At 35.8% G+C, this 15,085-nt stretch overlaps 1 protein-coding gene across 19 annotated transcripts in view; it reads right to left on the minus strand.

The window, feature by feature from the left end:
• LOC143230285 (uncharacterized) overlaps positions 1-15,085 on the minus strand; it is a 55,239-nt gene that overhangs the window by 25,064 nt on the left and 15,090 nt on the right. For 5 of the 19 annotated variants that reach the window (XR_013016331.1, XR_013016336.1, XR_013016333.1 and 2 more), the window contains one exon: positions 3,325-8,493. The exons of 2 other annotated variants lie outside the window; for them this stretch is intronic. Coding sequence is in view for 5 of the 17 variants with exons in the window: in XM_076463539.1 (XP_076319654.1) it covers positions 2,371-2,468; positions 10,633-10,687 (153 nt within the window). In the remaining 12 variants the exon portion in view is untranslated. Of the gene's footprint in view, positions 1-2,367; positions 2,469-3,324; positions 8,494-9,157; positions 9,469-10,632; positions 10,688-15,085 lie in introns of those variants that run through there. 12 more of the 19 variants (XM_076463541.1, XM_076463542.1, XM_076463537.1 and 9 more) reach the window with 8 other exon arrangements.

Genomic DNA, 15,085 nt, shown 5'->3' on the forward strand with positions numbered 1-15,085 from the left:
CTGAAAGGTGTGACACTCAAAACACAGCCCTGAGGGACTACAAGTTCCTGTAGAAAAGAACAGGAAAGTGTCAAAACCATATGTCCATTAAAAAATATTTAATAAAAATGGGGAAATGGCCATATAACCCATATATATAGAGATCTCGCAAAATGCCATACATCCGTGTTGTATCATAAGCCTTCTCAATGTCACAGAATATTGATACAAGATGTTGTCATTTTAGAAAGGCTTCTCTGATTGAGCTAAAGGAGGTTGTTTGATTCGAGGAACCAGACAAGACAAGCATTAACCAACCTCTTTCAGGTCTTACAGAGACAGCTCGTCAAAGCAATTGTATGGTAGTTTGAAGGAAACTTGGGATCCTTCCCAGGCTTAGAGAAAGGTAGAACAACAGCCTGGTGCCAGGCATCAGGAAAAACATTCTCTTACCAGATCTGGTTAAAAACAATCAGAAGAATAGCAAGAGAAGCAGGAGATAGATGGTGCAGCATTTCATAGTGCATATCATCAGATCCAACTGATGTACTGCCAGACTGATGGAGGGCCAATTTGAGTTCCACCAATGTAAAGAGATGATTATAGTAATAGAGACAATCAGCTCAAAAGGAAAGAAGTGATCTTTCTGCCTGAGTATTGATGGATAAAAAGGTGGAGGAAGAAGCAGAAGTGTAGATACCTGGCAAAAGCTTTCAGCTAGAGTATCGGCAATGTTTCAGGTATCACCTACTTCCTGGCCATCAGAGAGCAAGATGGACAGGGTGACAGAATTATATTGCCACCTAACCTTTCAAATCTTGTCCCATATGACTTTGGAAATGGGTAGAAAATATGCTGGTTGTGACCTTAATCCAAGATTCCTTCTGCTTTGACATCTTATTCACCGAGCATGTGCATGGGCCTACTGGAAAGTGATGTAGTTCGAGAGTGTGGGATATCTATGGTAAGTATCCTAGGCCTGGTTTTGAGCCTTCCTTGCCATGTGGCAGGCAGGATTCCACAACGGAAGAGGATATCATGGAAAATGTGTTGAGGTTTTATGAATACAATGAGCAGCTGCATGTATAATACAGTCAGTTACTGCTGCCACACAGTCATCTACTGATGGGCTACAGACGATGGCAGAATCAAGTTCTGCAAGAGCAGTGAAAGAGGGCCAGTTTGTGTGATCCAGTCTCCACCAGGGCACGTGACCATGGCCAGTCTCCCTCAAAATTATAGGTAAATGATCTCTGCCTTGTGGGTTATTGTAAACCCTCCATGAAAAATGGGATAATAGTGAAGGAGAGCAAATTGAGAGATCGGTAGCAGTAAAGGACAGACTAGATGGATGACAATAAGTAGAAGAACCAGTACTGAAAAGAGAAAGTTTGTGATCAGAGGGCATATGCTCTACAAAGCAACTCCTCCTATCAATATCAGCACTTCCCTAGAGAAGATGATGCCATTAAAGTCCCCACGATTCAAAAGGGAGACAGCAACTGTTCAATAAGAACATCTAGCTCTGATTGATCATATGTCTCTCCAGACGACAGGTAGGAAAACAATGTTGGTATGACCCAAGGAAACACGGATGGCTGATGAACCAACAGTACCATCCTCCATCACACAGCCCGTCATTTCTGTACAAAGAAAACTGCCGAAAGGCTACTGTATCGATATGTTTCACACATGTTCCTGTTAGGAAAGACATACAGGATGGTAGGAAAAAAATCAGTGTTTTAATGTCATCCAGATTAAAGCGTAAACCTTGACAGTTCCGTTGTATTGAGGTGGCCATTTTTTACTTATGTGTTGGCGAATTGGGTGAAGAACCCTTCTGTTTATGACCATGTCTCTTTTCTTTAATGTCCTTATTCCAGGAAGGTCTATTGACCTCCATGGATCCTGCCCTGGGTTGACTGGGCAGGTCTTTGCTGTTGGAAAAGGATTCCAGTGACTGAGGATGTCAACAAATGATCAGTTTGCATCTTGGGGTGGGAGAAAAAGATTTATCAGAGGAAAAGTGTATCTTGGGATTAATTGGAATGTATGTAAGGGAAAGAGATGGGTGTTGAAGTTGATTCATCAACTTTTTTAACCATGGAGGTCAAAAGATTTTCATTTGTTTTGAGAACAATTATTTTGAAGGCACAGAGAGATCTGTCTGCACTCCCACTGTAGTAGTGGAATGAAGTGCAGCAGCATATGCCTGAAATGAAGTGGTGGACAACAACTTCTGTTGTACCTCAAAATCATGTACACTTTATGATGCTTGTTTTTGCAAAAGCTGTTTCATACAACCCAGTATACTATTGAATAAAGATTTGTGATAAAAACTACTTCATTTTAACAATACCACACGATCCAAAGAAAATTAAAACTTACTGGCTAAAGGAATGATACAATGCAGAATATTGAGCAGCGTCTCCAACACCCCAACGAAAATCCCCAGTGTATAACACTGTGCCATTCATACCTACAAAATCCTACAAGAAACAGGAAATTATTTCAAAGATAATATTTTTCTTCAAAATTATCATACATGTGACACAAGTGACGTAGTTTGTCTTTAAAATATTTACTACAAATGAAGAGAACACAGAACAGTTCATAACAATGAAAGCATTTTATTGTTTCAACTGAAACTTACAAAACAATTTAGTTCTACCAAGGATCTTAATCTATTGAGTCATAGCATTCCTGACATCACTATAAAACATAATTACCAATTAGATAAATACATCAAATTTTAAAGGATAAAAAATTATGCCAAACTTAGAATTTCAAAAGTGTTATATATATATATTTTGTTACTGTTTAATCTGTATTTCTTGTTTACTTCATCAATTTGACATTCTCATGGAAAAAAAAATCTTTTTCATCCAGCTCTTTCCCCATTTCATTATACTGCATCTTTTTTTTTTTATACTTCATTATTAAACTTCTATGCAAATTGTATGTGATATGCAATGGATGTCTAGTCCCACTTATATTTCATTTCATAAGTCTGTTTAGAATGATGACATACAGGATAAAATATTTTTTTAATTCAAAAGTTATGATCCAGCCTCATTGCTGACCAGTAAATGATTTATACTGCTTCACAATATTGTTAAAGTGTCAAATAACCTTAGGGTATGCAGTACCTGCAGAGCACAATTGTAGTGTGCTCCAAAAGAATATAACTGCATTGCACTGTTACCAATACACTTGAATCACACACAACACTACTTTAGTGTCAGTGCAACATTCCCCCACCATCAGGTTTCTGTAATAAATAAATAAACTATCATCTGTTCTTTATATGAATGAATTTATAAGTTTTGTGAATCATTTCACAGAATATTTTGTGTGTGTGTCTATCTGCACAATACCCCAGCTTATATTCCAAGTTTCCTGATAAATGAGATCATCATCATCAGTAACAGAAAAGTTGAGTGGTTTCATTATTTGGAGAAACATGAATACCAACCATACAATAACAAAATAGTCAAATCTCGTGCAAACAAGATTTCTTAAGAGAATATTACTCATACTTCAAAATGTGTCAGATTTCAGGTGTTATATTTGAATGCATATAAATGTCTAAGTACATAGATGAATTACGGAATTTCAATATAAATAGCTAGATACATGAGAATAGCAAGGAAAATGTTTTATTTCATTTTTTACTTTTGAGAAACACTAAGTTATGTGTAGCAGTTTTGTTGTGCAGAGAAATGAGAAATCTGTGTTTGTGACCTTCATTTCAATCATGCTTTGAAAGTATACATCTAGAATACTACTAGATATTTTACGCACAAATGTCATCATTGCTGTAGAGTAAACATAATACAATATGCCAATAAAAGAGTAAGAAAATGTTAAAGTACTCGGAGAGCACAGTATTGTTTCTCATGTGACGAGTTCTTCTATTTTCTATATACAAAGAAAGCATGTTTATTTCAAAGTGTACAATATGCATGTTATTTTCTATTTTTCCTTAATACCTCAAGTATTGGTATAATAATATCCATACGATAATATACTCTAGTAATGAGCATTCAAGGTAGAATGTTTTCAGCTTAGGAATTATGTTTTTCACAAAATTCACCATCTTTTTTACTATAATATGAATACTGTCACTCTATGATGTCTTTACTGCTGTCAAATGAAATTTTTGTGAAGTTTCTTTTTGTAGTTAATTTGGTTGTTCTGTGGATACCTGCATCTGTTCAACTTTTTCTTCTTTTAATTCTGCAATTAAATCTGGTTCTTTCTTCAGCTTATTAGCATACTGAACTGGACACAAACTGTTTTATATTTTTTAATATTTTCAAATGTTTTCCCTTCTGGAGCTAAAAGACATTTGCACTTTTCTCTGCTAGTTTTGTGATGCATCAGATATATATATTTTAAAAGAATACTTGAGCTTTTGAGCTTAAAGGATTTCTATGCCTTAGTTAGTGAGACAAACCGGCTTTTTGAATAAGAAATGGTTTGCTACCAGTGTCATGAAAGAAAGGGATCTTGATGCAATAGTTGATCAGTCTTTAAAAACTATCCAAGCAGTGTGCTGTTGCTAGTGGTAGAATAAATAGAATTTTAGGTTGCATCTACAGAAATATTGAATACAAGACCAAAGAGGTTATTGTACATGCCACTGATTAAGTCTTGGGCTCCTTAGCTTAGGAAAGACATTGAATTGTTGGAAAGGGTTTAGAGAAGGGTTACTAGAATGGTTCCTGGGATGGAGGGGTTGTCATATGAGGAGAAGCTAATATCTCTCAAACTGCTTTTCATGAAAAAACAAGTTAGGGGGGGATTTCATTAGATTGTTTAAGATTGTTTTCATACTTAACACTGAAAATATTAGGATTAGAGCCACAAGTATAAATTCTGGCAGTGTAGGAGTCATCTTCAGCTAAAACAATTATTTTTCTTAGGGTGGTTGGCCTTTGGAATGAATTGCATTCAGATGTTGGAGATGTAGTAGATGAAAGTTATTTTATAAAAAAGCTTAATATGTATATGAATGATAAGGAATGACTTTAAGTCATTCTTTTTTGCACGTGTGCAAGTTAATTACAGTTTGAAATGGCCAAAATGAACCAATAGGTCCCATGCTGTCTTAAAACATTTGTTTCCATGATTCAGTAAATTTGTCTGTTACTTTCAGTTATGTAATTTACTTCTGCCAATACCATTTGTATTTCATATGACAAACAATCATATGGAATTAACACGCAAGTGGAATTTCTGCTAGACAATGGTTAATTGTGAAGTTATGCAAACTAGTAAATCTTGGTTACACTAAACATGAAATTTGAAACTACAGAAAAGTGTTTTTATTATCATAAAATGTATTGGACTTTTTATTATTCTTTGTACTGAATAAATGAAATTAACTTGACCAACATTTGAAACCATTACAATACTCGCATCATAAATAGACTAATTTTGACATAGAAATCCAAACAATTTCAAGATGATGACATATGCTTGAAATGAGATTGAAAATCTTACGGAAATGACAAAACAGTGTAATGAAACCAAAGAAGAAAGAGAAAATTTAGACAAGAACAAAAAAACAGGACTTTAAGAGAGGATTTACAAAAATAAAATAATTCTGATCAAGAAAAGATCACGTAAGCCACAAGAAATGTACCAAATAACACCAACATAAAGAAGAAGGAAGTATAAAGCAAAGGTTATGAGGCTTAAACATCATCACTGCTCTAAACAAACTGCGAAATCTTGACCAGTAAATGCAAGGATGAAATCTGTCACTGCAAATCTACAGAAGGATTGCAAGGTTCTAAATGTTATGCAAATGAAATATGAAAACTTTAAAATAAAGAAAAGTACCTTTTACTTAAAATTAAAATCATCTTGCACTCAAGCTATTTTAAAAATAAGACTACAAATAACTACTATAGATAAATGATATTTGTATTAGAAAGCTATAGTTAGAACAATGCTATCCTTTGTGCACAAAATACTTAAACTTGACCAAAATCTTATGAGGTTTTGTAAGGAATGCATTGGCATTACAATATTTTTGTTGTATAAATACAAAGTGAGAGTGTGCATTTTCTCATAGCAAAGCCACATCACACTATCTGTTGAGCCTACCGAGGGGAATTGAATCCCTGATTTTAGCATTGTAAAGGGTACAACAGGGCAGTTCAACAACATTGCCCAAATTAGAAGTAAACAGATTACAATGCAAAGACACCATATGAGGCATAGCAGACACTGTTTGATATCATTTCCAAAACTTACAAATGCAAAAAAGTGAATTGCAAGCTGTTAATCTTACTGCTTATTTAACCCTCTAACTATGAGTAGGTCAAAGTACACATTATGACTTTTATAAGTTTCATTCAAAAATTAATTTAACTATTTTCTAATAAATTTATATGGATAAACTTGACATCAAAACATAATTAATAAATCAAATTATAATATAAGATTTAACTTCTTAATTTTGAAAGGAAATAATTTAAAAAAATTCTCAATCTCCTCTAGTTAAGAACTGTGATATTTGTTCTCTGGTTCTTCTCCTTTCTCTAATTTATTTACCTACTTTCTCTGAAATAGGAAGTTTGAGGTAAATTAATCATTCTTGTTATAATACAAATATTACTAAGGCAAAGTCCAAATTTTGTACCCTTCAATCTCATTCATTTATGGAGTTATAAAACAGAAAATCAGACACTCGCCAAACCAACCTGTCACAATATCTTTCACTAATTGCCAATTGTCCTAAGATTTTATACTATATCATTTATAACCAATAGAAAGTTAAAGTTTTAATTTATCAAATGACATGTTACATTTCATTAATTTAAGCCTACAGTAATGCTTATTTTATCTACAGTTTGATAATTTCTCTCCCTGTGTTCAGATTGAGAAGTTCTGGAAATTATTTTATGGTCCTTATGCCATTGTTAGAAAGCAAGTTAAATTATGATAGTTATAGGACTGTTTGTTTTATGTGTATTATCATTCTGGGTTCTTAAATCATGGTATAAGGAAAAACTTCCAAAAGAAAGCTGCCCAAGCATGTAAAAAATGTGGAAAAAACACACTGTGAAAAGTGTGAATATTGGCTCACAAAACATCCAGCACAAGATAAAAGAAATGGCCAACAAAAGACAAATGTGTTGAATCTGCTGAGATGTAACTCAGAAGATGTACTTGTAGAGACTAAAATATGCAAAATGGATGTTTAGGAATTTATATCCAAGGAAATAAGGGCAATTAAAGGAAACTGAAGGATCCAAAACTAAACCAAACAACAACAAAAAAAAAACAAACCCAGTCAAGGTGATCACCACAAACTGAGGTAAAGTGGGTTACATAACACTTCCAGGCTTAACAAGCCAAAAAAAATTATAAGGTTGCAACTGAATGCTGAGGTGAGAAACATATGGCAAAAGAATTGCAGAGATGGATGCATCCCCTTTCCTAGTTTCCACAAACTTAGAAAGGACTTATCAAGATATAGCAGTACCCAAGGTGAGAGTGTGCATTTTCTTATAGCAAAGTCACATCACGCTATCTGCTGAGCCTACTGAGGGGAATTGAACCCCTGATTTTGCCATTGTAAATCCGTAGACTTACCGCTGTACCAGCGGGGGCCTCAAGGGGAAAAAGAAAGTCATAGAAACATGGCAAAAAACTCCAACTTATGACATCAACATGTCAGTAGCCAAAAAGTATACTTCTAACAGGAAGCAGAAAACCCAGACAAGCAAACAAACAAGGAGGTTACAAGGTATACCTATCCTGTCACATAATAAAACAGTAAATATACCAGCCTGAACCAGAAAAAAACACGAGGAAGAGAAACTAAATAGTTCCCCACCCCTCTATCAACAATCTTACAAGTTCAAAGGATAAATAGAAAAAAAAGCATTAAAATTCAAATTGGACTTGCAAGAAGCCAGCATAGTAAAGAAAAGTGTCAGAAAACAGAATCCAAATTCTCACCATGATCAACAAAAAAAGCAATTTTAGAAGCCCTAGGAAAAAAACATCCCAGGTCAAATGAATGTCTCCATCTCACTTCTAATTCAGTTTTTATATATATATTTTTTGAAATTGTAATTATATTGAAATCCACAAAACAGCACAAAAATCACAACCTATAACAAGATAAGCAACACTTCATCAGAGAAAATCAACACACACACACACAAATTAAAGAACTGTTCCTGGACCATGTTTTGAAGTTTTAATGCAGTATCATCCACAGTAGACTAATGACTTACATTATGCGAGTATACATTAGTAAGCTTACATGACTGATCCTGGACAATGTCCTACAGGAAGAAATGTGACAACAATCTTTGAATCCTAGTAAGATAATCAAAAATATACATTAAAATTTGTCCTAGCCTTTTCAAAATTGTATACATCAAATGCAATGCAAACTCTATTTCAAAATGTTTACAGCCTGTAAAGGTTATTTATACTGATGAAAAACATTACCTTGGCCTGCAATTTCAGTATTTAGTACCATCTCTAAAAAAAACAAACAGTTTCATTAGTAGGCCAAGAGCCAAAAGAAAGAGACCAAATGTAAGTACTTCAATGTTTTGTGTGAATATTTTTGCTTACTTTAGAAAAGTAACCACAATGTAAAAATCAGAAAGTTAAAAGGTGTACATGCAAGTGTCCCATGAATTACATAATTCATTTATATAACTGGAGCTAGTGGTCGTTGCACAATTTACAGTTGAGCTTTTTTATGCATGATTTTTACAAAATCATGGTTCTACAAGCAATAAATCAATAAAATTAAATTTAAATATTTGTCAAAAATAGAGGACCCAGTATTTTAATATCAATAACTAACTGCTTGTTACAATCTCCAGTCATTCTAGAAAAAAAAAAGGGGTAACAGATTTATTTAATATTTTTTGTGCTGGTTACAAGATTATTGAAATGGATAGATTCAGTGAAGTGTAAGTTTAGTGAAAACAACGAAATATAAAGTTGCAATAAAAACCTTTTATATTAATTAAGGAGGTCCTAAAGAATATGCAAATGAAATCTGAAAATTCTAAAATTAAAAGTACTTTTGATCTAAAACTCAGGGTATTCAAACTTTAGCTCCACAAATTCACACAAAAATCTTTAGTAAAAATATTTAATTTTAAAATCTGATTTTCAATGCAAAAGAGGTTATAATGTTTACTAAAAGCTAAAAGTGAGAAAAGTTGAGTGAAAATACAATCACTAAGAAAAACAAAAATTATCTTTACCTTCGTAGTTACCTGAAGGAATAATAAAGATGTGGCAAGACTGAACTGAAATTGACTACCAACTTATTGCCAAATGTATAGGGCTGTTCAGTGTAAGTACTATTATTAATTTACTGTATGTTTGTAATTTACTGATATTGAAGCTATCAAACATTGTGTTTAGAATCCACTGATGTTGAGGATATGAAAATTCCTAGAAAGTCAAAGTGATAGATGTACAAATAGTTGAGACCTGTTGAGTGAAAAAAGAGAGCAAAGTCATATGAACATAAAGTTCAGTCACAGAAAAGTTAGAAAACATAAACCTAACTGTTGTGGGAGTGAATGGCCTAATGATGATGTGTTAAGAGTGAGATTAACAGTTTGAAAAAGATAAGAAGAATACTTTGTCTCACCAAAGGGTGTTCTAAACTAACTGAACCCACCTGTGTGGACTTTGATGAAAAGCAGACAATTATTGTACATACAGTTAGAAGATAATTATTGGAACTATAAAAAGTTCAGGATACAACTGTAGTAACTCACATGACAGTATAAGTGAATTATACACGGATACTATTGTGGTAAAAATAGAGAAAAATAATTTACCTTTTCAATCATATTCTAAAGTTACTGAACTGGTTTAAGTGGACTTTTAACAAGAAAAAGAGAATGTATAGTGTTTATGATACAACTATGTGTGCTGTTTGTTTATTTTCAAATTTATCACCAACAAGTCACATACACCTAAAGTATAAGAATTCCTAGCCCAAAACACCAATATATTGACATTAATATATGAGCTCGTCATTTGACACGGGTACAAATAATTTGTTTTCACTTTGTTTGGAAGATTTCAACATGCATACATCAAAAGTTGGTGACAGCAACTTATTTATACTAGATTGCAACATAAATTGTTAATCAATTTGCACATAGAAACAGCTTGTAATCTGTGAATCAGCACATATTATAAATAATTACTAAACAATATACCACAAAAACAAATGCTTACACTGAACACAAATGTACACCAAAAATGGGAAGGGCAGTTTCAAAATGTGTAACTTATGCAAGATTTTGCAAAAATGACTCATATATATTATAGAACTCAAGACATTTGGTTGGTTGGTTGGTTTGGTGTTTTATGCCATAAAGCTGCTAGGTTATCTGTGCCAAACATCTGGTGAAAAGTTAAAATCAAATTTAATAAAATTCATAAAAGGAAATTAAGTTAAAACAAAAAGTTTAAAAAAACAACATAAATAGCATTGAAACAAATTTTACATACAGTCTACAGTAGTAACAGAAAAACTACAGTAATACAAGATATAAAGGACTTTCTGTAGCATAACTGTAATTATCATAACTTGCCAGGAAGATTAACAGGTAAGTTCAAAAAACCACCGTCAGTCACCTGAAGTTCGCCTTTTCAGTTCTGGTTTCGAGTTATTTGACATTACAGCCATTTTCTAATTTCAAATCAAATAGATGGACTTTGATTATTAAAAGAGAATAACATTAAAAAAGGTCTAATGTATAAATTAAAAACTTAAATAGCACTAAAAAGATTAATGGCCTTTAAAAAACTGAAAACATTTCCAAGGTGGACAGTGTCACCATCACCAACATAACTAACGTTATGGATAAACCTAGGGACAGAACATGTTTAAAATGGTGCCGTCATTGAGAGTCATAATGACAGCAAGACAGTAAAATGTGGCTTATCATGATCTGAGTGTTACACAGACAACACATAGGTGCATCAGTCCCAGATAAAAGAAATTGAGTAGTTAAAAAAACTGTGACCAATGAATAGTCTAGTTAGAAGAACTTCCTCTTTCAGATCCTTATGGAAGCAATACGGCCAAAGTCCAGTACAGGGTTTTATTTGGAAAAGCTTGTTTTCACACTCCTCGCTCCAAGTCAACTGCCAACTGGCACGGAGCCGAGCCTTCAATACAGGACCATAGTCTATGTATGAAACAGACACAGCAGTGATTGTGCCACAGCAGATAGATTTAGATGTGGTGTCTGCGAACTCGTTTCCCGCAAATGCCAAGCTGGCCTGGTATCCAGAAAAACTAGATAGAAGTAGATGTTAAAGAGAAATGGGCCAGTCTGTTTTGAATATCGGTGAGAACACAGTGTCAACTAACATGAAACAATTCCAGGGCCAGTACAGAACTAAGTAAGTCAGTATAAATAGTGCAATTTGAGTACCGCTTAGCTTCTACGTGATCCAGAGCAAGAAAAATGGTGTACAGTTCAGCAGCAAATACAGAAGCTGTAGAGGGGATTCTGCTCACAACCACCAAACCACAACAAACTGTGGCAAAGCCCAGAGAGTCACCTCATTTCGAACCATCTTTATAAATAGGAATGGAAGGATGGTTCGAAAGATGTTCAGCAAATAACAGACAGTATTTCCAATCACCAATGTTATCCAAGGATAGACCCAATTCATCCAACTGTGCCTGAATATGAAGGCCAAAAGGAACAATGGCAGATCGTCTGTTCTGAAAAGGTATGGCCCACTGAAGAAGGAAAACACAACCCCAGATTTTATGCTTTGGTAATGATCAAAGTTTCGAAGCATATAGTAAAGACAGTTGCAAATGGCGGAGGTGTAAAGAAGGTATAAGACTCTATGTATAAGCTCTGAAAGCCCCAGTGCAGAGCCATAATCCTTGATAATGAATGGGGTCCAGCATCTTTAAGGCCAAGGTTCTCACAGAGCCATAGACCAGTGATCCATAGTCGAGTATTGACTGAATAAGAGCACAATGTATCTTTAGCACAGAACAATGATCCACGCCCCCAAGTGGTGAAAGAGAGGACACAGAGGATGTTCAGTGCTCTTGTACATTTGACCCATAGCTGCTTGATGTGTGGTATAAAGGTTAGCTTTCAGTGAAAGATAAGCCACAAGAACTTTGTCTCAGAGACCACAGGCAGCACAACTTCACTGATACGTAGTTCAGGATCAAGGTAAATATCTCTTTGCAGCAAAAATGCGGTTTTAGAGAGAGAGAAGTTAAAGCTGTTTGTTGTGGTCCACTTCAGTAAACAATTGAGAGCAGTCTGTTGTTGCAGCTTAATATACTTCATGAAATGTGAAAGTCGTTGACAAAGAGCCCATTTGTAACCATGAGAGGGAGTTGTTCAGTGATGGCATAATCTTTATACTGAAAAGTGTAACACTCAAAACACAGCCCAGAGGGACTCCACGTTTCTGTAGAAAAGAACGGGAAAGTGTTGAACCCACATGAACTTGGAGTCTGCTGTTCATTAAAACATTTTTTAATAAAAATGGGCAAATGGCCATGTAACCCATATATATGGAGGTCTCACGAAATGCCATACCTCTATGTTGTATCATAAGCCTTCTCAATGTCGGAGAATATTGAAACAAGATATTGTCATTTGAGAAAGACTTCTCTGATTGATGTTTCAAATCGAATCAAATGGTCCATGTTCGAGCTCTGTCATCAGAACTCACACTGGGTGAGCTAAAGAAGGTTGTTTGATTCGAGGAACCAAAAAAGGATGAGCAATAACCATCTTCTCTAAGGTCTTATACAGACAAATCTCTAAAGCAATTTGGACAGTGGTTTGAAGGAATCTTGGGATCCTTCCCAGACTTAGAGAAAGGTAGGACAAAAATCTGGTGCCAGGCATCAGGAAAGGCATTCTCCAGCCAGATCTGGTTACAAACAATCAGAAGAATAGCAAGAGAAACAGGAGATAGATGGCACAGCATGTCATAGTGTACATTATCTGGTCCAACAGATGTTCTGTCAGACCAATGAAGGTCCTGTTTCAGTTCCACCAGTCTAAAGGGTCAATTATAGTCATAGAGACAATCAGCTCGAAAGGAAAGAGATGATTGCTCTGCCAGAGTCTTGATGGCTAAGAAGGTGGAGGAAAAAGCAGAAGTGCTGGATACCTGGAAAAAGCTTTCACCTGGAGTATTGACAATGCTCTGGGCATCAGCAACTTCCTGGCTATCAGAGAGCAAGATTGATAGGGGAGCAGAATTATATTACCCATCTACCTTTCGAATCTTGTCCCACATGACTTTGGAACTGGTCCAAACTGGTATTGTGACAGAAGATATGCTGTTTGTGAACTTAATCCAAAATTCTGGCTTTGACATCTTACCCACCAAGCATGTGCACGGGTCTGCTGGAAAGTGACACGTTGCGAGAGTGTGGGATACCCATGAAAAGTTTCCCAGGCCCGTTTTTGAGCCTTCCATGCCATGTGATAGGTAAGATTCCACTGCAGACAAGGATATCGTGGAAAATGTGTTGAGATTTCAGGAATACATTGAGCAGCTGCTTGTATAATACAGTCAGTTACTGCTGCCACATGTGGCAGTCGTCTACTGATGGCTCACAGACGATGGCGGGATCAAGTTCTGCAAGAGCAGTGAAAGAGGGCCAGTTTGCCTCATCCAGTACACAGATCGGCTGGCATCGACCACAAAAATTCTCTCTCGAAATTATAGGAAAATGATCACTACCTCGTGGATTATTGTCAACCCTGAAAAATGGGAGAATAGTGAAGGGGAGCAAATTATGAAATTAAAAGCAGTAAAGGACTGACTAGTTGCATGAAAATAAATAGAAGAACCACTGTTGAAAGGTTCTGATCATTGAGCATACGCTCTTCAGAGTGACCCCTCCCCATCAGTATCAGCACTTCCCCAGAGAGAATGATGACCATTAAAGTTCCCCCGGATTAAAAAGGGAGATGGCAACTGTTCAATGAGAACATCAAGGTGTGATTGATCATAGGTCTCTCCAGGCGACAGGTAAAGAGAACAAACAGTGACCCACGGAAACACAGATGGCTATGGCCTCCAAGGGTGTGTCGAGTGGTAAAGATAGGGTGGGCACATGCTGATCAACCAACAGTGCCACTCCTCCATCACACAGCCTGCCATTTCCATACAAAAAAACTGCTGAAAGGTGACTATATCGGAGGTTTCAGAAATGTTTTCTGTAAGGAAAGACAGAGAATGCTAGAAAGCAATCAGTGTTTTGATGTCATCCAGATTAGAATGTAAACCTCAACAGTTCCATTTTATCAAGGTGGCCACTTTTATTTATGTGTAGGAAAATTGGGTGGAGAACCCTTCTGTTTATGATCACGTCTTTTTTCTTTACTGTCTTTATTTGGGGGAGATTTAATGACCTCCATTGATCCTGGCGTGCATTGAATGGGCAGGTCTTTGCTGCTGGAAAGGGATTCTAGAGACTGAGGACGCAAACAAATGATTGTTTTGCATCTTGGGGTGAGAGAGGATGATGTACCCGAGGAAATGCCTGTACCTGAAACAAAATTAAGTGAATCGTGGAATTTCCTGCAATGTATGTTAGGGACAGAGATAGGTGTTGAAGTTAATTCATCAACTGTTTTAACAATGGAGGTCAAAAGACTTCATCTGGTTTGAGAACAATTCTTTTGGAGGAACAGAGAGATCCATCTGCTCTCCCACTATAGTAATGGAATGCAGTGCAGCAGCATACGTCCGAGATGAAGTGGTGTACAGCACCTTTCGAGCCTCAGGATAAGTAATGTTATGATTCATTTTCAAATTCTGCACCTCATTTTCTTCCAACCATTTAGGGCAAGAACGAAAGTTTCACATTCATAAGCATTGTGGTCCTTGCCACCACAACGAGCACATGTTAGGAAACCACGACATGACGTCTTCAAGTGGCTGAACCACTAACACTGGAAACTTCAGAGAGGGTTTGGAATGTAGGCCATATCCTTCAATTAAGATAACCTGCCTTGATGGTGGCAGGTGGACATCATGATGTAAATGTCAGAATGAGGACACTGGTCGGCATCGTAAT

The sequence above is a fragment of the Tachypleus tridentatus genome, chromosome 10 (assembly GCF_004210375.1).
Source record: "Tachypleus tridentatus isolate NWPU-2018 chromosome 10, ASM421037v1, whole genome shotgun sequence".
In the NCBI taxonomy this organism is placed as follows: domain Eukaryota; kingdom Metazoa; phylum Arthropoda; class Merostomata; order Xiphosura; family Limulidae; genus Tachypleus; species Tachypleus tridentatus.